This window comes from Balaenoptera ricei, chromosome 2 (assembly GCF_028023285.1).
Source record: "Balaenoptera ricei isolate mBalRic1 chromosome 2, mBalRic1.hap2, whole genome shotgun sequence".
NCBI classification, from domain to species: Eukaryota; Metazoa; Chordata; class Mammalia; order Artiodactyla; family Balaenopteridae; genus Balaenoptera; species Balaenoptera ricei.
The window spans coordinates 127205244-127227982 of record NC_082640.1 but is presented as its reverse complement, the minus strand read 5'-3'; the positions used below and the strand labels follow the sequence as shown (position 1 = coordinate 127227982).

The 22739-nt window shown below is 36.3% G+C and overlaps 1 protein-coding gene across 1 annotated transcript in view; it reads right to left on the bottom strand.

Annotated features, from left to right (window-relative positions):
- Positions 1-3166: 3166 nt before the first annotated feature.
- TTC6 (tetratricopeptide repeat domain 6) overlaps positions 3167-22739 on the bottom strand; it is a 219694-nt gene continuing 200121 nt past the window's right edge. The window contains exons 26-31 of the mRNA XM_059915675.1: positions 21724-21797; positions 16248-16458; positions 13305-13457; positions 12296-12466; positions 3802-4027; positions 3167-3351 (exon numbers count right to left, since the gene is read on the bottom strand). Of these exons, the coding sequence (XP_059771658.1) occupies positions 3215-3351; positions 3802-4027; positions 12296-12466; positions 13305-13457; positions 16248-16458; positions 21724-21797 (972 nt within the window). The 3' untranslated portion in view covers positions 3167-3214. The remainder of the gene's footprint in view (positions 3352-3801; positions 4028-12295; positions 12467-13304; positions 13458-16247; positions 16459-21723; positions 21798-22739) is intronic.

Here is a 22739-nt window from a genome sequence, read left to right as displayed (position 1 = left end):
CTCAAGTATAATGGTGAAATGAAAATGTCCTTAAGCCATAGGTGAGTTTCTGGTACTTAGTAGATTTTTAGCAAATGAAGTTTTCTTTTTCTTCCCTTTCTTGCTGCCTACATACTGACCTTTCTACTGTCATTCCTATCTGGTCTGTACTATTAAAGATAAAATGTAAAATGTTGCCCATTGACTATTTCAAATTAAAAGCTCAAGATAATCTTACTACTATCATGCATTTATCTAAGGCTAGGCTAGATACATAGATACTTAGACATAGACATAAATAAATACACATATATGCCAGTACAAAAGAAGTGTTAAAGACTGGAAATCCCTTTTTTGCACTAATAATCATTAGGCAGACAGAGAGCTTTAATGTCATCATGATAAAGGTTATTTAATAGACTATGAGTTCATCTTGTTTTATTTCTCTTTAGGTGAAAAGGAGGAGGAGCAGAGGCTTTTAAACTAGAATAGAGGTTGACTTTCAGCTCCACCATTTACTAGCTGTGTGACACTGATCATATAACTGGACCCTTCTGAGCCTCAGTTTCCTCATCTTATGATACCTGCTACCTTACAAGACATGGGTAAAGAAGTAGAGACAATGAATGTGAGGCAGAGAACACTATACCTTGCCTGGTCTGGCTTAGCCTATGTGTGGACCGAGAGAAGGGCCTCAGGTGGAAAGTTGTAGGTTCTTGCAAGAGGTTGGGGGTCAGTACAGACAGAAACTGTGGGTACCCAAGGGATGTGGGCCCAGGGTCACGTAGCATTTTGGCATGTTAGATATGATTTGCTCCATTACGCTATCATGGCCCTTGGTTTGTATCATTCCTGCCTCTTGTTATAAGTATTTGTATGTTATCAGGAAAAAAATATTAAATTACTAATTGTCTTAGCATGGGTTGTCCCAGAAAGCAGAGCCAGAGGAAAACGTTTCTGGGCAATGACTTTATCACGAAGTGCAAACCGAAAAAATCAGGAGCAGTAATAAAAGGGAGCAAAGCAGGGAAGCCAAAAGCACCAGTACAAGATACATCTCGAAGCTGGCCACCAGTACGTGTGAACTGATTGCTTGATCTCCCAGGACCATCCTCCAGGAGGCTGTATAAACCGAGTGTCTCAGGACACTCCACCAAGAGATGGAAAAGAGCCTGTCTACTAGTTCCTTTCTCTCATCATCAAAAGTTCATTTGACAGGGACTTGGGTCCCCTGCACATCCGCCAGGCACGTGGCTGGGCACTACCGCAGCAGGTGACACCTCAGCTTTAAAAGAGATGCCCAGCGCTGTAGGTGAGAGATGTGTGGCTGGAGCACAAGATGAGCGTCTGTCTGTGGGTGCATGAGGTTGGCCTGAATCTCATCTGTGGCTGGGCTGGGACTAAAGGTTCTGGAGACGAGTGAGAATGAGTCGTATTAAAGGTGTCTGAATCACCAACTGAAATAACTTACTAGGCACGACCCAGTCCTTACGTGGACCCACATATCATGCTAAGAAAACTATCCTGAAAGAGTGTGAAGCATCCCCACAGTGGCTTACGAATAAAAATCAGCTTTGTATTGTGAAAATCTGGTACATCAAACTGAAAACAAAGGAAACTGAGTAGATAGGGGTATTTTTTCCACAATGCCTCATCTCAGTGAAAACAGGTCTCTGAGGAGCTGGAGATGTACTGGAAGAATGAAACGAAGAAGGAAAATAAACTGAGTGAAGCAGATCTAAATGTGTTTACAAGTCAGGAAATCTTGTTACCATCAGTGAGATAAAGGAAAGGGGTTCTCTGGTTCACCAAAGAGATACCCTATTAAGAATTTTTACCGTACGACCCAGCAATCCCACTACTGGGCATATACCCTGAGAAAACCATAATTCAAAAAGAGTCATGTACCACAATGTTCATTGCAGCTCTATTTACAATAGCCAGGACATGGAAGCAACCTAATTGTCCATCGACAGATGAATGGATAAAGAAGATGTGGCACATATATGCAATGGAATATTACTCAGCCATAAAAAGGAATGAAATTGAGTTATTTGTAGTGAGGTGGATGGACCTAGAGTCTGTCATACAGAGTGAAGTAAGTCAGAAAGAGAAAAACAAATACCGTATGCTAACACATATATATGGAATCTAAAAAAAAAAAAAAGGTTCTGAAGAACTTAGGGGCAGGACAGGAAAAAAGACACAGACGTAGAGAATGGACTTGAGGACATGGGAAGGGGGAAGGGTAAGCTGGGACGAAGTGAGAGAGTGGCATGGACATATATACACTACCAAATGTAAAATAGATAGCTAGTGGGAAGCAGCCGCATAGCACAGGGAGATCAGCTCGGTGCTTTGTGACCACCTAGAGGGTTGGGATAGGGAGGGTAGGAGGGAGACGCAAGAGGGAGGAGATATGGGGATATATGTTTATGCATAGCTGATTCACTTTGTTATAAAGCAGAAACTAACACACCATTGTAAAGCAATTATACTCCAATAAAGATGTTAAAAAAAAAGAAATTTTAGCTGTTTTAATGTATTTCTACTCATCAAGTTCTATGATGCACTAATTATAAGTGTATGCAGATTTTTTTATATACTTTTATGACATGTGCATTAAAGAGGCAGAGGCATCTCAAGGAAAGCAGACGCTCAAAATCTTTATAGGTGCTGTTTTGGAAAGGAGGCAACATGAAAAAAAGGGACGTGTTTATCTGTTGGAAAAACATGAGTAGCAGGAAGAATACAGACCTGTGTAGATACTGTTCAAAGGAGGAGAGAGGATATGTGCTTGACTTCAATTTCTTTTTAGTCATCAGCTCTCTATTTTTTTTAATCTGGATACTGTTGATTACATTTAGGTATTGATGAAAATGTCAATGAGACTTTTTCTAAAATCACGCAGTATTATTTTAAAAGGAATTAATTTACTTTAAAGACAATATTTGGTGTTAATATGTCCCTTGAGAAACATTCTCATTTAAATTCTACACCTTGTGAAGAAATTCAATTATTGAGTTGTTCCAAATCTGCAGAAAATGATCTGAAAGTTTTATAATTAATATATAACAAAAAGGTGTTACTAAAATGCATTAAAGAATTATATAAAAGACTAAACATAAAGAACAAAACAATGAAGATAGTGCAAACTTTTTTTAAAGCAACAAATACGTTTCAATTTCTGGAAGAACAGCTGTGTAAACTGCTACAGAATCCATGGTCTATGTAGTCATACCACTGAGGCACGTTCTTGAAGATCAAGGGCTTTGTTATAGTCAGCCACAGCTTCCTCAATCAGACCTATTTTACCACGAACTTCTGCTCTAAGATTATATACTAGAGCATCATTAGGTTTCAAAGATAGCGCTGTAAAAGAAAAAAATTTCAAGATATGTTTTATGCTAGCACTCAAAAAGACTCATTTTTTTAAATCAAAATTTTATAATATAAGAACTTTAGCATTACCTATTTGAAAACATTTTCCCTCATATGTACCTAATTATTTAGTTAAATTTAAAACATTGACTCTTTCTAAGAAAATTAACTTGGGAAAACACAGTACAATGTCTTTTTTGAAAGGCTGGCAATGTTTATGTATGGTTTCCCTAATAATTTTCTATGTCTTAGCTTACCAATGCTGTAAGTTATTACATAAAGGAATCCATACTGATTACATTAAAGATATGATATATAAAACCATTAATTCTAATGTTAGTTTATCTAGGCAAATAGACCTGATGATTTTCTTCTTTTGTCATCTAAAAACAAACAAATCAACCATTGTAATATTACTCAAGACATTACAAAAAAATATACCTTTACTTAGGTCTTCTTCAGCTAGTTCATATTGCTTTAAACAACAGTAGAAGTATGCTCTGTTTAAATATACTGCAGCCCAAAATGGACAACTTTCAACTACATATGCAAAGTCTTCTTTTGCTTCTTCATATCTCTTTAATACTGTATTTGCAATAGCTCGATTCATGGTAGCACATTCATTTTCTGGATCAAACTTTAAAGCCTTTGAGAAATAGTCACTAGCCTATAAAAATGTGAAGATAATGATAATCTGAATATATTTTAATTGGCAGCTATACAGCAACTTGAAACACCTTTAATATAAAACTAAGGCCAGTGGCACACTGAGGAGATAGTGGAAGCATTTCATCCCAGATACAGATGATAAGGAGGTGCCAGCATTTGTAGAGAATGTAAAAGACAGTAATAAAGCCAACCAATAGTTGGTCTGCTTTTTGTTATCACCATGTGTCAGCAGTTTTAGACAGTGTCAGAGATAAAATACTCTCTGCTGAGGTGAAATGTTCCACTACCACCTCCCCCCCACCCACACACAAATCTCACATCCCTGTACAGCACTAGAAAAAAGTAAAATATAAGTTAGAAAAGAAGGTCACACAGGAGGATGAAATATAAGTTCGAAAATTAACATTTTTCATATAAAAGCAGAGTAAGGGCTAAAGAGAGAAGTGAATTTTGAAAATAAAGTTCTAAACCATACCAAAAAGAGATTAAAAACTCCGTTATACTATGAAAAGCTATAAGGAAGAAAGAGAGAAGATTAAAATCAGCTTGTCAAGAAGATCAAAAACTCTAGATGATTTACAACTCGTCATCAAGCCGGAAGGGACCCTCCAAAGTGTGGTCCATTGACTAGGTGTTGGGGTCTTGATTAACAATAAGTTAGAAAATTTTAAAAAACAGGTCCTTCATCACCGATTAGACACCCTACTACTCAAGGTAGGAATCTCATCTCTAACTCTGTGATGGATGGAAAATGTGCCTCCTACTTTAAAACTTCCCTAAAGGAAAAGCCGTTTTTAACAATATGGCTTGCTGCCTCCAATTCCTTACCACTCGACTTTTCCCCAGTACAGCACAGTCTGGGTTCTATCTACCTCCCCCTAGCCCATGAGGTCTGCTCTTGCTAAGGCTGAAGATGTCATCAAGCCCAGTAGGCATTTTCTAGTCCTTTCTTTCCATGGCATTTCTGTGGCACAGATGCTCTTGGTCTCTCCTTCCCTCTTAAAACTCTCTCTGTCCTTGAGACAGGGTGTCTCCCTAGTTTTTCCCCTACCTCTCTGATCATTTTCTATCAGTCTTCTTCATGGAACTATTTTTCTCTATATTTCCCAGGGATGTGTTCTCAGTTCACTTCCATTGTGGGTGAAGTGAAACATTGAGAGCATGGTGGCCAGGAGCCCAGAGCATGGGGCCAGATTTCTAGGTTCAAACTCTGGTTCTACCACTTATTAGCTCTATGTCCTTGGGTGAGTAACTAAAACACTCTGACTCGATTTTTCTCGTCTATAAAATGGAGGCAACAAATCGAACCCTACTTTCAGTGCTGCTATGAGGATTAAGTGACCTGACAGGTAAAGTACTGAGAACAATATGCAGAATATAGTAAGGACTCAGTCAATTTTTATTGATACATCATTTTTTTTTTGCCAGTGTCTACAAATGGAGAGACTTCATAGCCCTCAGGTAATACTCCATGAATTTTACTGCCTGAGACGTTTGAGAAGCAATTAGATCAAGATTGTGTAACCCATCTCATCCCAGAATGGGAGCTATTCTATGCTGTAGTTACGTGCAATTTAAGGATCCCTTAAGATGGCAGCAGAATTGACATCCCTCTGTGAAGAGCTTAAATTAAAGAGAATTCACTCCTGAACAGGAGGCTGGACTCACAGTCATTATAAATGAGGCAAGGGAATGGTTCGAAGCAGAGCCAAGACTTCCTTCAAAAATTAATTTGTTTCACTTTAATTCACCAGTAAATGATCAATAAAGGTTACACAATTCTACATCACAAAAGCATGACTTGCAATCAGGTAGAAGCAAATGCCTACCTCAGCTAAAATAAATGAACTTAGTAAAACACAATAGTATGGTTAACTTTGAACAGTGTAACTTTCTATTACAGCTTTGAAAACATATTACTTAGAAAATGAAAGCCTATAAATTTAATGAGGTTACTTGAAGAACAGGAGTATTAACTATGAAGTAGTTAGAGGCCAAAGACGCCTACCACAATAGATGGCCTTGATTTAACAACTGGTCTAATGCCCTCATATCTGTAATTACTTAGAAAGCAGATCCAGGTATTTTTTAAAAGGCACCTGTAATTCATGACACATGCATGTAGCTCATCCAATTGTGGTTTAAAACCATTAAGTCACTAACCAACCATAAAAGAAGCCAGAACACATACATGTTTTAACCCTTTAGAGATTATCTGGTCTGTTGAGGGACCCTTCCTCCTCGCCCTAAATCTTCTTTCCATACATCAGAAACAAAGGGGGAGGGGGAGGATGGGCCGGAAATAGAAGAATTTGCTCCACAAAGAAGCATAGAGCACGCCAAAATAGCTGAATAACTACTCTCAAAGTCTGCTTGTCTCTGAAGGGAGCACATACTGCAAAGCCCGAGTATCCAGTATATCAAGACAGAGAACGGAATACATTTTAGATCAAATATTTGCCCAGCTGATGTGTCCCCAGCTTGGAGGAGAAAGAGCCATACTTAAAAAAAAAAAAAAAAAAAATCAAAGATCAAACTTCACTTTAGATCTAACCAAATAGTTTTATACATGATGTCCATAGAGTGATTAAGGACAAATAAGTTTAAATGTGAGGGTCTCCCTCTCATGTGGGCCTTAAACACTGATAGAAACAGAAAATTGCCCTGGGCACTGTGTTTGTCTAATGCTCGTTAACTAACTCTACAATGCAGAGAAACAGTGCCAAGACCCAGCCAGAGAGTGGTCTGAGCTTGAGGACGTTTAAGGCAACTGACCCTGGCCTGTCAGCCTAGGAAAACATTAGCCACCGAGCTGTCTGAGGTCTGAGCTATGACAATCTCATTCATGCCTTATATAATAATACCTTTGATAATTCTCTGTCCCAGCAGCTAGCTTCACCACTGAGGTCAACCAGCCTCATCACAGGGGTCAGCAAGCTAACTGATCTAACTTGGGAAACAGCTGAACTAAGGCAATGGCAGTAGAAATAGAATGGAAAGAGCATATCTGAGAAAAAAACTAAGAAGGAAATTTACAGGATTAGATGACTGATTAGATGAAGAAGTTGAGGAAGAGAAAGTTACAATTGATGCTAATATTTTTACTCAGGTGACTCCATGGAATGACATCTTGAATTGAGACAGGGTTTATACAAAGAAGAGCTGGACAGGGCGTAGAGGATAGAGAGATTAATTCAGTTTTGGCTCTCGTGCACTTGTAAAACATCCAGTTTTAGCAACTGGTGATAAATATGGGTTAGGAGCTCAGAAGAAAGGTGGAGGCTGGCATGTAGTATAAGCCATGGGTATAGATGGGCTTTCTGAGTAAGGAAATATGGAGAGAAGAGAAAGCAGTGTGATTCCTGGCATTAAAAAGCTTAATTGGAATGAGGAGATAAGAGACTAACACACAGAAACAATTGTGGAGTGACAGGAAGCCGTACTGAATCTGTATAGAAATAATTATACACAAAGCCGTATGGAGTCAAGATCTCACTTTAAATTGAACCACAACCTCAAGTGAGAACTTGAAGTTGTCTGGTGGTTCTACTATACTTCCCTAGAACGTTCACCCTACCGCTCTCTAAAACAATTATTTCACATTTTCTCTTTTCTCTTCAAAACTGTTAGCCATACTCTCCCCCTTTTTACCTGTCCACCCTCACTCTTAACTGGTAACTGGTACTCATATTCCATGGAAAAATATGTAATCATTTAAGAGAAATACTACTATCAAAATCTACCTATCTATAGCCAGCTGTGCCCCAACTCTCTGCCTTCCCTCATGACATAATGGATAGTGTGTCCTGCTCCCTTCAAAGGCCACCCCTGGAACTTCCAAACTTTAACCCCATCAAATCCTCAAAGATTTTGATCCTAATTATCCCTGCCACTCTGCCCTGCACCAACAATTTCTCCCTTTCTACTAGATCCTTTCATTAACACAGGAGCATGAATCAGCATCCCTCATATTTTAAAAAATTAAAAATACAAACACCTTACTCCACTCTAGCCACCACCCCCATTTCACTACTTCTCTTCACAGAAGAATTCTTCAACTAGTTGAACTGTCTCTAATTCTTCACTTCACATTTTCTCCACAACCCTTTCCGCTCAAGGCTCTGATGCCACCGCGACTCCAACAATGTTCTTGCCAAAGTCATCCATGACTTTCTCCATCCTCCCCTTCCTTGACTTCTCAGCAGCATTTGACACAGGACACATTTCCCTTCTTAAAGTACTTTATTCTTGAGGTGATATCATGCTCTCCTGCTTTCCTTCCCAACATCCTGACTGGATACTCCCCACTCGGTCTATACTCTGGAGTCTCCTCTCTGCTTCACTTCTAAACATTGGTATTGCCCCAGGGCTTGCTCCTTAAACCCTTTCTCTCCATCTATACTATTCACCCAGGTAGTCTCATATAGTCCCACACTATGCTAGTACTGATATAATGACGCTTAAATAAGATGGTATTAGATGTTTGTCACTACTAATATTGTTTATTTTCTATTTCTTCCTCCAGTAAAATGTAAGCTACATCATAAAAGAAGTCTTCCTTATCTTGTTTAGCTCTGTATCCTCGGGGTCTTAATTCCTAGCACATGGCAGGTACATTATAAATATAAGGAGATTGAAAGAATGAAGAACTAAGTAGAATCAGGAAATATCTGCTCAGCTTTTCCAGCAAACTACAGACAAGGACTTTAGCCTCTTGGTAGATAAAGGTGCCCCAAAGATCATTCTTAAGGGGCATGGTGACAGTATCGGGTGTTAGAGGAGAACACAGAGGTTACAGATCTCAGAAAATGCAAGCAATAAAAACAACTTTTTAAAATGAGTATGTTATCTTAGAAGCAAGGACTGTGAAAAGTTCTGAGAAACACAGAGCTTGTGGTAGAAGCCTTCCCAAACCAGGCTAGGCTAGAAAGGACATACTGTAAAGTCCTTTGCAATAGCATCAGTGGTAGCTCAACTCGGAAAGTTACCAGGGCCTATCACCCTATCTCTCACAAGAAAATCTGCTATTAGTCCAGGAAAAAAAAAAATTATCTCATTCAAATATAAGGAACAGAAAAGTAATTTGCCTGCCTTCATTGTAAAACATAAAGATAAAAAAGTAAGAGCTTAATTTTTGGAAAGATCATAAAAACTGACCAGAAAAAAAGTATTCCGACAATGTAGATAAAAATTATAATGTAACATTATAAAATAAACTAGAAAAAAACTGTTAAGGAAGAAACTGCATTTAAGAAATAAATAAATAAATAATAAAGGATCTTAGAAAAAGAGGTGGCCAGGAAGATATGTCATGGAAATGGGACAGAACTAAAAAAAAAGTTTTAAAGAAACCTGAATCATAAGGTCAATAAGGGGATAATAGAAAACACAGTAAAAATTTAGGAGATGCAAAAGAAAATGAAACAGATATTAAAAGATAAAAAACATTTGAAAAAAATAATTGGCATATAGGAGTCAAAAGACATCCTATTTATAATCATTGGTATTCATCCCCAATGAAGAAAATCAAAACAATGAAACAGAGAAAATTATTTACACTGAATTCAACAAAGATTTTCTGAAATCTACATATTGAAAATGTGCACTCTGTACTTGATAACTTTGACCCCAAGAGCTTAACTCTAACACATACTTTTTTTAAGTAAAAAAACTTTTCACTTAAACTAAATAAATAAATAAAATAAAATAAAATAAAAACTTTGGTTATCCTGACAATAAGAAGTCACCAATAACGAAAATCAGGTTTGCATCAGGCTTTTGACACCAACATATGCAACACCAAAAAAATAGTGAAACAACACTTACAAATCACTCAAGGAAAGAAAAAATGAGTCAAGGACTCTAAACCCAGACATGCTGTCGTAAGATATAAAGGCTGCAGGCTAACAGCTGTGAACATGAAACAATTCAAGGAATATTGTTCTCGTGAACCCTTTCTCAGGACTCTACTAGAAGACTACTTTCAGACCACCAAGAAATGATTGGTTAGGAGGGAAACTTTGGCAAAAAGCCTGGTGATGAGACTTAAATATATTTAACTGAAGAACTAAGACTAAACGTGAAATAAAGGTAACAAAATAGTATGCAAATATTAAATACTCTGGCAGTGTAGGAATAACGAAAACACAACAAAATGGAAGAATACAGAGAGAGTGGAAAGCAAGCTGACAGAACAAGCTCAAGCATATTTAAGGATATAAATATAAACATTTTTCAAAAGAGTATACTATTAACTAAAATTGACTAATAGATGAGAGGGAGAAATAAGGGAGGAAGAGATTAAAGGGTCATTTTATTGTTCTTCATAGTAGAGAACTAAAGAAATAAGGAAGTAAGGGTACAAAGGTATTTTTATAAAGGTCATCACTAAAGCAAACTGTAAATCTTCCTAAATATTAGAAAAATTCTGAAATTTTTAAATAAAACAGACCACAGAATAAAATATTTTAAATACATGTAAACAGAAAATATGATGTAAAATAACAGAACTAAGACCAAACATATTGACCATGCCAAAATGTCAATGGGATATAACCCACCTATTAAAAGATAAATATTTTCAGGGGCTTCCCTGGTGGCGCAGTGGTTGAGAATCTGCCTGCCAATAATGCAGGGGACACGGGTTCGAGCCCTGGTCTGGGAAGATCCCACATGCCGCGGAGCAACTGGGCCCGTGAGCCACAATTACTGAGCCTGCGCTTCTGGAGCCTGTGCTCCGCAACAAGAGAGGCCGCGATAGTGAGAGGCCCGCGCACCGCGATGAAGAGTGGCCCCCGCTTGCCACAACTAGAGAAAGCCCTCGCACAGAAACGAGGACCCAACACAGCCATAAATAAATAAATAAATAAACAAATACTTAAAAAAAAAAAAATGGCTCCCATGTATCCATATTAAACTGCCCTTTAAAAAAAAAAAAAAAAAAGATAAATATTTTCAAATTGTCATCTAAAACAAAATCCAGCTCTATGCTGTATAAAAGAGACACAGCTAAAACAAAAGATTCTAAACACTGAAAATAAAAGGAAGGAGAAAGGACTATCAGGCAAAAGCAAACCAAATGAAATCAGAGGTCAGGATCTTCACATCAGATAAAGGAGAATTTATTCCAAAGAGAAACAAAGGAAAGCATTTGTAACGCTGAAGACTACAATTCACAATGCATATGTAATATGTATGAACATCTATACATGAAATAGCAGCAATTTTCATAAAGCAGAAATTACAAGAGATGTAAAGAAAACTATATAGGGCCACACTAATTATAGGATACTTGAATAAACCTTTCTCTGTCCAAGATAAACCAAATTAAAAAAAAAAAAGTATGGATATAGACTAATTATACTCGAATATTAGAAAATATAAAAGCCCTTCCTCCTGAACATTTTAAGTGCCCTATTAATTTATTCTATAGTCAAAGGAGAAATAAACTTTCAAGTGCAATGTTTTGGGAAAACAAAAATAAAAACATTAAAGACCAAAATACAAGGGATACTGCTGAAAACAGTACTTGGGGAAAAGGCATAACCTTAACAATTTATCACAATATAAATGAAAGGGTGACAATAAATGAATTAAGCTTCTGACTCAAAAAGACAAGGAACAAAATAAAATTGAAGATAAAGAACAAAAGAGTGAATATAGATTTAAAAAAACACAAAAAATAGCGTTTGAGTCATGCAATGCATTACAGTTCAAATAAAATAAATTCAAAATATAAAAAATATCATCTAATAACCCAGCACTTTCATTTCAGCCGTTATGAATTGAGGTCCAAAAAGATTTAGTTGTCATGAAAACCAGAACTAACACACATATCTCCTTACTCCAGTCAAGTGCTCATGTGACTGAAACTTAGAAAAGGTAGAAATTAAGACGAGTTAGATAATCACATCATGAAAGAGAGTCTGGAAGGAAATCTGAGATTTGGCTAAGTGGGGGCAAAGAGCAGAGGATTCCAGGCTGGAAGCTGGTGACAATGGATAGCAAGGCGACTGCCGGCACTCAGAGAAGTCCAAAACAATGTTTACTGGACGAGTGCTGAGTGGCTGATGATAATGAGGAGAAAAAATCCATAGAGGTGTAAACATTTAATAAATAATTATAAACATTTTTATGAAAGAGAAAAAAAATTTTGAAGAGCTAATGAACAAATTAGCCTGACATATAAGGATTGCATTTTGAAACTATATGTAGCAGAGAAAGCATTTACGGTCAAAAAGAAAATGTTAAGGAAAATTCACATTACCTGGGAAAACTGCCTGTGGTGAAAGTAGATATTTCCTGCATTAAAGTAAGCCAGCGAGTACGTGGGGTTTAGAGAAATTGCTGCTTGATAGTCTCTCATTGCGTTCTGTTGTTGACCCATAAACTCATGAATCACACCGCGATTTGTTAGGAATTCTGCTCTAGTATTGATCTGCAATATAATAGTATGAGTATTTAGCATCTGGGAATAGTACTTATCTCCAATTTCATGTCTGCAAAAATGGACGTTATGAAATCTCTTTGTGGGAAACTAGTAATTTTACAGGGCAGGTGAAACCCCATTAGAGCAAATATTTTGAGAAACAACTCCAAATGAAGTTGGTTCAGGGTCAACACTTTGTTGATTTGGTTGCAATAAAACAAATAATATTAGTGCTCTACTCAGTTCCTTTCCAAAGAATAGATGCAAGGGGGGAAAAGCTCATCTCTTTAGCTCTGTTAAGCTGGAGAAGAAATTAAATAGTTAACATGTTTATTTGTCCTATGTAGTAGCAATTATCTTTCAGGTCTTTCCTTTTTCTCATCTCAAAGATTACAACATCTACCTAAATTTACAGAAAAAGAATTCGAAATCTAGAAGAAAAAAGGCAGATTTTCTGTCACTGCATTTTTTATTTGCCATTTCACTACAGAAGAAGCTGGGGATTTACACTATTCTTTCTTTAGTTCCTTCAAACCCAGAACGTTATTTTATTTTTTGCATTCATTTTTTATTACACAATAATACTGATGTATCATGAAACTATACATTTGCATTTACTGAGAGGAATCAACATTTCTTAGGAATTTGTTTTTAAATTTTTTAAATGCATTAGGTTATAAAACTGGTAAGCTATAATAACTCTTCAGGAATCTCCTGGGGAAAAAATACAAATATTATTTTCTCTACAAGTCACTTTTAGAAAGCAACAGAGAACTTCTTATTTGATCTTATTCACTGATGATGTTAATTTAATGCTAATGATAATATAATCTGAGTGGATTTTTACCTTTATGGCAGCATTTATATCCTGAATTGCAGCAAAATTATCACCCATCTGAAGAGAGACCACAGCTCTTCCTTCATAGGCTAGGTAGCTCTTCGGATCAACTTCTATGGCAATGGTAAAGTGGTTCCAAGCTTTCTGGAATTTTCCTTGGGCCTAAAATAATTTTCCATTTACACCAAGTAGGAAATTGTCCATATCATGACAAATGTTTATGATTCTAACTTAATCAAATAAATCCTTTAGTAAGGGTATATTTATATTGTGCTTAATCTAAGATATTTTAAACAAGGAAGTAGGCTGTACTGTGAGTGCATTCAATTGACTGATTACCTCTGAGCATTTATGCTGAAATTTTAATTAACTGAAATAAATCTAATTGTCAGAGTCATCTCTTACACCAGTCTTGGACAACATAAAATCTTGACCACGACGGGAAACACCAATGCTTCTGATAATCACCACAAATTTTACATTGAGCTCTGCACACACAGGCAGGAATTGTCTATTTGCTTGGCATTGAATCTCCAGTTATACATACTATACATAATAAAATAAATATGTGTTGAATAAGTAAATGAATAAACTAATGGTGTAAAACCTATTTGATAAATTGTACCAGCATCACACATTCCATGAAAACTGCATGCAAATCTACCAAGCAGGTGTTTATACCAACCTTAGCACCAACTGGAAGAAAAGAAAGAAGGTTAGGAGAGGATACTTAACAGAATGATGTCAGAGTATTTCCTAGAGAAGGCCATTTGGCAACTAAATACCTCATCACAGGAAGGCAGTGAGTTGATAAATTCAGCACAGTCCAGGGACTGTCCTTTATTCCTGTGGGTTCAAAATCCCAACTTGCCAGAGCCTCAGAAGCGGACTCTCACATAAACCAAGCAAAGCCCAGTGACTCTTGCATAAAACTAACATGAAATATAACTAATAAGTTAACTAGACATTGTTCTTTAACCAGTAAAGCTTCTCCCTCACAGTAAATTATGTGGAAACCAACATCATCACCACATGTTCATTTGATAAACAAGGAATTGAACTTGTCTGTTCCTGACAACAATTGTTTTGCTCACTTCCATAACTCTAGTGCTAGGCACATAGTAGGGGTATCTGTTTTCATATTTGCCCAACAAATGGTCACTCTTCCCCCAAACAGGATTTGATGGGCCTCTCTAACTCTCCTTTTTCAGTCCTTCCTTTCCTGATTCAAGTCTTCCTCACACTAATGTGTTTTTCAATCCTCTTTCAGGTTGATATATATCAGTGAGATCTTCATAAAACACAAATCTGATGTCACTACTCTGGTGAGTGACATTCACATTTTTAACTGACCTGGACCATTTAAAAAGACCTTCACCTCCAGTCATTATTCAATTCAGTCTCATCCCATACCACTCTCCCCTTGTCCATAACATTCCATCCCCTTGAGCCCTCTGTCTCTTTCTCACAAGACTTTATAACAGGTTGTTCCCTCTCTCTGGAACACCGTGTTCTAAGCCCTAACTCCTAGTCCTAATTACTAGTCTTTCACACCTCAGTTTAAATGTTAATTTCTCAAAAAGCCTTCCCTCACCCCTAAAATGAAGCTAGGTTCCCTTGTTATAAGTTGTCCTAAAACCCATCCTTTTTCTTTGTTGCACTTATCCTGAATAGAATTAAATAATTATTAATAAGACTGCTTGGTGCTTATCTCTCCAGTAGGTAGTAAACTCTACAGGAAGAACCAGTGTATTTTGGGCACTGCTGTATCACTAGGCCTAGATCAGTTCCTGTCCTATACTAGGTGCTCAGTAAATCCTTGTTGAATGCAATGAATGATGCTGTCAACACATTTCTTTTGATTGCAGTAAATTCTAGCTGTTTTAGGAGTCACCCTGTCTCTAAATTGACTTTGCAAATTTCTACTGTGATCAAATAATGGCTAATTTTATGTTTAACACTCAGAAGGCAATCTTACTTCCCTTATTAACCAGTTCTTGGGCATACCTCACTATAACCAAACCCACAACCACCTCCAATATTATTAATCTTACTTTTAAGTAAGTAAGTAAGTGAATAATCAATATTATTCACTTACTTTTAAATGAAAAAAAATTCAACTTTAATGACAGATTATTAATAGGAATTTCTGCAAATTACCGTAATTTAAACATACTTTGGACCACTGTTTAAATTTTTTAACATTAAAAGGGATAAAAAGATTATTCCTTTCCTTTTCATGGAAAATGTAACACATCTAGCACTTTATTCCACGAATACCACTACATCTTTTGTTAGCGCAAATAGCTCGGTGAGCGCATGGGTCAGGTCAGAGTGTCCCAGAGATCACTCAGAGACCTGCTTGACAACACAACAGAGCAACACCCTTCCAACTTGCTGGAAGGACAAATGCCTGGTCTCTTGCCTTCCGGTACGTTCTAATTCACTGCCATGTGGAAGATGACCTGAATTCAGAAATCCATATACAGTGGTTGTCTGATCCATCGCATAGATCATACATTGTTTATTCCCTTTAGCTTTTCACTGATTTAATAGGCCAAAACCTATGGAGCCCAGGTATAAGCTAGTGAAACAAATTTTAGCCAGGTTCTTATACGTGAAACTCATCAGGCAAGTCTTTAAAGTTGTCTATAAGTGTGGTAGGTATAAGGGGGTGAGGTAGAAAGGGGTGCAGGCGTTAAGGAAACTCAAGTTCAGAAGATCCTCATCTCACTGTCACACCAGGTCTCTGGGTATGCTCTCCAGGCAGGCTCCCTGTAACTCACCAAACCCCTGCTTCTCACTGCTGCTCTGAATACGAATAAGAAAAGAAAGGTAAAATGTTCATAGCCAAAGAAATATCATGTATCCCCATCACCACTAAAAGGCCAAATATACTCTTTTTCTTGTCCAAAGGTGCTTTCGTGGTAAAATGTTGTTATACAGTATTACCTGCAAATTATAGCCTAAACAAATTCTGGCTTTTGTACAGACTGGATTAAAATGCAGTGCTTTCAGAAAGTCCTTCTGTGCTTGTTTGATGGCCTCATCATGTCCATATTCCATGTAAGAATTTCCCCGTCCAATGTAAGCATCCAGAAAACATGGATCAATTTTAACAGCCCAGGTAAAGAAATTGACAGCTTCTTCAAACTCTTTATTTCTGAAAATAAATTAAAATATTGATGCTTTCTGGTGAATAATCTAACTGCTTTCCTGTATATAACCTCTTCATAAAGAAATGCATTGACCTTAAAAAAACTTAATTTTTATTATTTTTTATAATCATAAGAACTAATTGTGTAAGTCCATATGACCTGAGGAAGCCTGATGGATTCTTTAAAGATATTGGTAAAAGGAAAGAGGGGAGGTAAGAGACATTTTTATAGCAGAGTATGCTGGGATGACATGCTAGAGTTCTTTTTCAGAATTATAAAAATCTGAATGGCATTCTTGAACCTGTTTTTAACAGTTATCAGTGGCCAGTATAGAAAAATATATGCTATTATTGATAAAATACACTATTTAAATCAGATTAAAATAAATTCATTGTTATTTATTTAATATGTCCTTTATAATGAAAGGAGCTAAATTTTTATCACATGGGAGTTCTTACTTCAGATCTTCTATAAAGGCAGCCCATTTCATTTTGGACACCAAGAGAGGAGGGGAGAAAAAGAAGTAAAATGCATTTTATTTATTAACTTGTGAATATATGTGACTAAATGATAACTCTGTCTCTCTATCTTCCTTAATTAGTCTCCTATGGTGAGGAGAGGGTTGTTGAAGGAATCGAATATTCCCATGTCCATGGGTATATAAAGTCACTTTTCCACTTCACATGCATATCTAATAATTATTTTTAATCTCAATTAATATGGAGAGTCTAGAATTTTTTTAATAGAATGAAGGCACTAACACTGAATAACTGCTTACTTACCAGGTACTGTGCTAAGTGCTTTACATATGTGATTTTACTTAATCCTTCTAACATTTCTATAAGCTTGTTATAACTTTTTATATTTTATAGATTAAAAGAATATCATGGCTCAGAAAAGTTTGCACATAGTAAATAGCATAGTAAATAGCATGCTAAGATTGCACAGAGTAAATATCTGGGACTTAAACTCAGGTGAGCCAGACTCCAAAATCCATGCTTTCCCACAGTCATCTCTACCCACATTCTTCACCTTTAACATACTTGTAGTTGGTGCACAAGAGCCAGTGAGCTCATATCTCAACAGTGTAGGCAGAAGAAAGCCTTGGAGTTCAAACCTAAGCCCGAACATACAAATTAATAGTAATTTTTCAAAATTGTTAGACGGATCAAATGACAGCATGTGAAAAACCCTTAGCACAGAGACCCTCACCCAATAAAGATTATTATCTTCCTTCCATTCTTTTCATTACTTCTCAAAAAATTTTCAAATTTTTATGAGATGCATCATTACTTTGCTACCTTTTCCTTTGTAAAATACATGGAACCCAGGGTAACTGTTCTAGAAACTATCATCTCTTAGATATTACTCAGCATTATCTTTTAAAATACTGTTTCCCAAACCTCAGCCCCTCTTTTGTGACAGTTGCCCTATGTTCAACCTACACTATCATTTACTTAGTATTTTTCTTTAAGTCAAGTCACTCTTTTACTTAAGTAAATCTATTTTTTTAAATAACTTAATTTCAATACCACAAATACAAAATCAGTATCTCATGCCATAAACAGAAGGCAACCATGAAAATAAATAAATATTGGAGTTGGATAGTGTAGTCTGCAGAAAACTAAACCTGAGAGCTGTACCATCTATTACAAAGTGTGGGAAAGATGTTAAAGACTAACTCTTAGCTGACACCTTCTCCTTGAAGTATTCAGAAGGTTTGAGAAAGAATTCACTTTGAAACTGAAAAGCAATTCAGCTTCTCATAATGTGATTCAATATTTTTTTAATGCTTGTGCACACCATGAAAAATAATGGAGTTACTCATGATATTTGCTCCATGTTTTGGCAAACACTACCCAAAAGCATTCACCAAGTATTGTGTCAGAAGATCACACAAGAATCAACAGTGAAGCACCAGGAAAGCCTGGCCTCTGACGTTACAAACAGGGGAAGGTTAACATTCACATACGTGAGCCAACTGGTATCTTCTGAGTTCACTCTGTGGATTCTCACTAAGAAAACATGGGCTCCCTTCCCTCAAGCAGTTTACAATGAAACTATCCTCCTCCTTCGTGATAACTGGCACTATTTGAGAAGTAAAAGTTCACTGAACATAAGGTCACAATGCTTGTAGCCACTTTCTCACTGTATTACAGAAAAAAATTCTAGCATAAATAACACATTTTTTATCAAGAACAATTACACAGTAGTATTCCTGTATAAAAATGCATTTAGTTGGTAGGTTTTGTTATGCTCAGTATTTCTATCTATGGATAGTGAACTACTTACTTATGATGCATACCTATGGTGACCATGTAAACTGAAGTTTACAGGGCAACCCCAGCTCTCTCATATTTTTCCCACAAAACATTGAAATGCTTCTTGTATATTTACATCCAAATTGTATCATACACATTGCTCCCCTCTTACCCAGAGGGAGATTTAAAATCCTTGTTGAGTACATATGCCGATATATGGTTTATAAAACATAATCTCACCCTTCGAAGAGTCTAACCAATTTAAAAAGAAAAAGAATAAGCAATGAATTGAAGCTATTTTTCTATACATATCTAGTTACCAGCACTAATGTTTAACGAACATCTAGTCTGTTCTGACTAAGTAAATAATCTTTAAACCTTAAACCTGGAAAGGGATCCCGAAAGCTACCTAGCAAGCTCTTCAAAGCTGATGTGAACTAAAAATCAAGTCCAGAGGAGGTGAGAGAGCCAAAGCCAGAGACTCCCAGCCCCCTCCACCACTAGAAAAAAAAGAAAAACTCCATAGACACAGCAACTTCATTTTTCTGAAGATGTGTGTATCACACAGTGCCCTGCAGGTTGGAGCGCCTGTTAAATAATCACATGGCAGTTAGACAATGAAAAAATGTGGCAGTGTCTCTTATACCAGGATACAGGTTCACTGGCACATAAATTGTTAAACATCAATTACACAAATATAAAAGTATATGAAATTAGTTTTTCTAAAACAAAAAGTGTATAAATCTAAAATAACGTGATCACTGACGGAAGGTGCATGCCTCTCATTATGGTGTCTATTAACTAAGAATCGTGTGCTCAGCTTGCAGCCTAGGCCACAGACACCAAGGCCCACCTCATTTTCCAAATTAATCACATAGGTGACCAGATGTGCCCTACTGAGTTGTACAAATAAATCATAAATACCTCCCAAAACTAAAGAATGTGGCTTGCAGAGTCGAAGATCCAGAAATATTTTATGCAAATATAAGAATGGTGAAATAAATGTGCTGAAGTAAAAAAATGGACAGAATATGTAACTCTGAGCCACCAGGCTCTCCCTCTGTGACATTTTTTTTTTAATCTTAAGGTAGGCTTCTCAAAGAGATCTAAAAATTAACTCTACCTTAACACTCTTAGTGACCAAATTGGGCAACAAGTAGGATATTCAGCCTAAGGAATGTTGTCTCCTAGCAACCACAAGAGTGAGAACCAGAGATATACAAAGGCACACTTCAAAAGTCTTCAACCTCACGAGTTCAAAGATCAAAGCCCTAAAATTTAAAGATTTATTACTTTTCAAAAATTTTCCAAATGGGAAAATTTTTACTTTCTCCACTATGAGACGCCAATAGTGAATCTCATTATTTACAAACCATGCTGCTGTAGTAATAAGTTATAGCTCACCTTGAAAAGCAAAAATATTTTTCCTGAAATAAATGTAACCAATCACTAAACATTCCTTATTGTTAAATTCAGTAAAACTGTTAAAACACATGGAATTGGGACTATGAGTTATCAGAGCTTTACTGTTGATTTAAATTCTACTTTTATTAAAGGACAATAGAGATTCTAGCGGGATGATGAAAGGTGGTTGTTTGGAATTGCAAAGCAGTATCAGCTTAAGGAGGCTCCGCCATATATACCCAGTGATTACATTTCATAAAAGAGATCAGGAACTGACACACAGAGAAATTTACTGACTCTAATAGTTGCAAAACATCGGAATGAGGTTGAGAAAAATTTTGGTGTCTATTTTTAGTTTTAAGAGAATTCAATGACCTCAGACATTTTTGGCCTGCACTCGCCTACCAAAACAAACACATCAGTCATCGTTATTCCATTTCTTTTTAAGAATGAAAATTACTTAAAAAGATGAATTGTACAAAGGTTGCTGGATTAAAATAGACAGTGGTGTGACTGTGTTTTGCTGTCTGTATAAAATTAAAGGTCCGAGACCAGTTTAGGCCTTTTAACCAAAAACGCCTTCACAAGTTCCAGTTATTACACTACTATGTTCATAAAATTTTAAAAATCTAATTCTCGTAGGGAAATGTACCTGTACTAGCTATGTCCTAAAAGGGGAAAAAAAGAATTTCAATTTCCTAAATAATTCAAACTATGTTTCATTGTCTAGATTGTATATTTACACAGCCTAGTCTACTATCCTAATTTCCTCATCCAATTAACTGCTATGGTTTCTCTCATGAAAAATAATGCTGTAAACTATTACTTAACCAAATACACTTTATTTCACATTAAAATACTCATGGGCTGCATTTCTATGCTTTTAAAAGCAAAGTGTTTAGAAATTAATTTTTAGATGTCAAATATATGTGTAGAAATGTAAGTATTATAGTTAGCAAAATCAATCTACTATACTCTAATATTATCTCAGAGTAAATTTTAAACTGATCTTCTTCTGTATTTTAGCCTCATATAGCTGTTCTTTTCTCCCTTCTATAACTTACTTATTTTTACAATAATACCAGAAACAGGTAATAATGTTTTAAGTAATATATTTTTTGTAGACTCTATTATACCTTGTAGATATTTACTGGTATTATTTTACTCATTTTTAGATTTAGAAATGCTTTCTAAATGTAAAATTTTCTTGGAAATATAATATTTTTCTAAATCAACCTCTCTTCCAAGAAACAGGCTTTTTAAAAGTTAGTTCCATTTTATGAACAAAGTTAATAACTTTATTTCATTCTTGGATATTTCAAGTTATGCATGATTTCATTCTGTGTATTACCAAGGTCCTTTCCAATAAATGGGCTTGAATCAGATGGATACCTGCAACGCTATGATGCGGGTATTTACTTGCTGACTTGGCTAAAATAGTTTATTAGTAGGTAGAAGAGTGCTGATACAAGGATTCTTTGTGCCTCTCTCCATTTTTGTACTCTGTCACTTCCACAATATTCTCCTCTGTTTCTTCTATTCTATTATAATTATAAATCTGATGGTCTCACTTGCTCTCACTTCAACATAAATTGCACCCCATACCTGTGATAGCATATGGCAGTAGCTTGACAAAGGCTCACATTAGTCTTGCTTATCAGTGCAGCTTGTTTAAAATCCTGAAACAGTTTTACAAATTTTTGTTAATTTTCAGCATTATATTTTGTGCTTTCTTAAACTTCCTTCTAACATTGATTCTACCGTGAATAAAATTTACACAAGCATTAAAATATACATCTTCTTAAAACCCTTATTTTTTCCTTTAGTATCACATGTAGAGCGAGAACAGATGGAGCAGAGGAAACCCATAACCAAAAACTCACTCAGAATCTTGCGCTACTGTCCACTTTTCCTGTGATTTTGCCTGGTATTATAACGAGGTATCAGGTTTACTTTCCTTTTATTGTTTTTTCCCAATGAACACCAGAGACTTCCCTATCCAGACAGAGATAGAAATTTACCTGCAGAGAATCTTATCACTATAGGACAAACAGGCACTCAGGCCCAGGGAAAGGGCATAACTGAGCCTCTATGTGGATTAACTAAAGCAGCTGCTACCTCTGGAACCCACACTTCTAGGGGAAAATGTGTCATTTTATCCAGAGATCCTAGAGGCCTCCCAAGAGGGAGCAATGGAAACGTTAACCACAAGATTTGAAGTCAGGGTAGTCAGCTGGGGTGGACCTGAATGGCACTGGGGAAGAGGTTAAGAGAACTAAAAAGTGCTAAGTCTGCCAGAGATCCTGCCGCTGTGCCACCAGAGACACAGTGTCTGAAGCTCTTTAGCTTTTCAAAGCCCTACATCAACAACTGAAACCTGAAGCAAAATAAGAACACCACTAAACTGAAATAAATAAAATATCGAAATATCTACATATCAAAAGATCATGTCAACTGCAATGAGATATATATGTATATTTGTGTGTGTACATATATACATAAATTATGTGAGATTGATTTCAATGTTTGCCATAAAATGGGAAGGAACCTTCCGAAAGTAAGAGTTCAAAGCCTATGAAGGAATAAAAATGGCTCTGTTTTTTCCCAGAGGACTGCTTCAG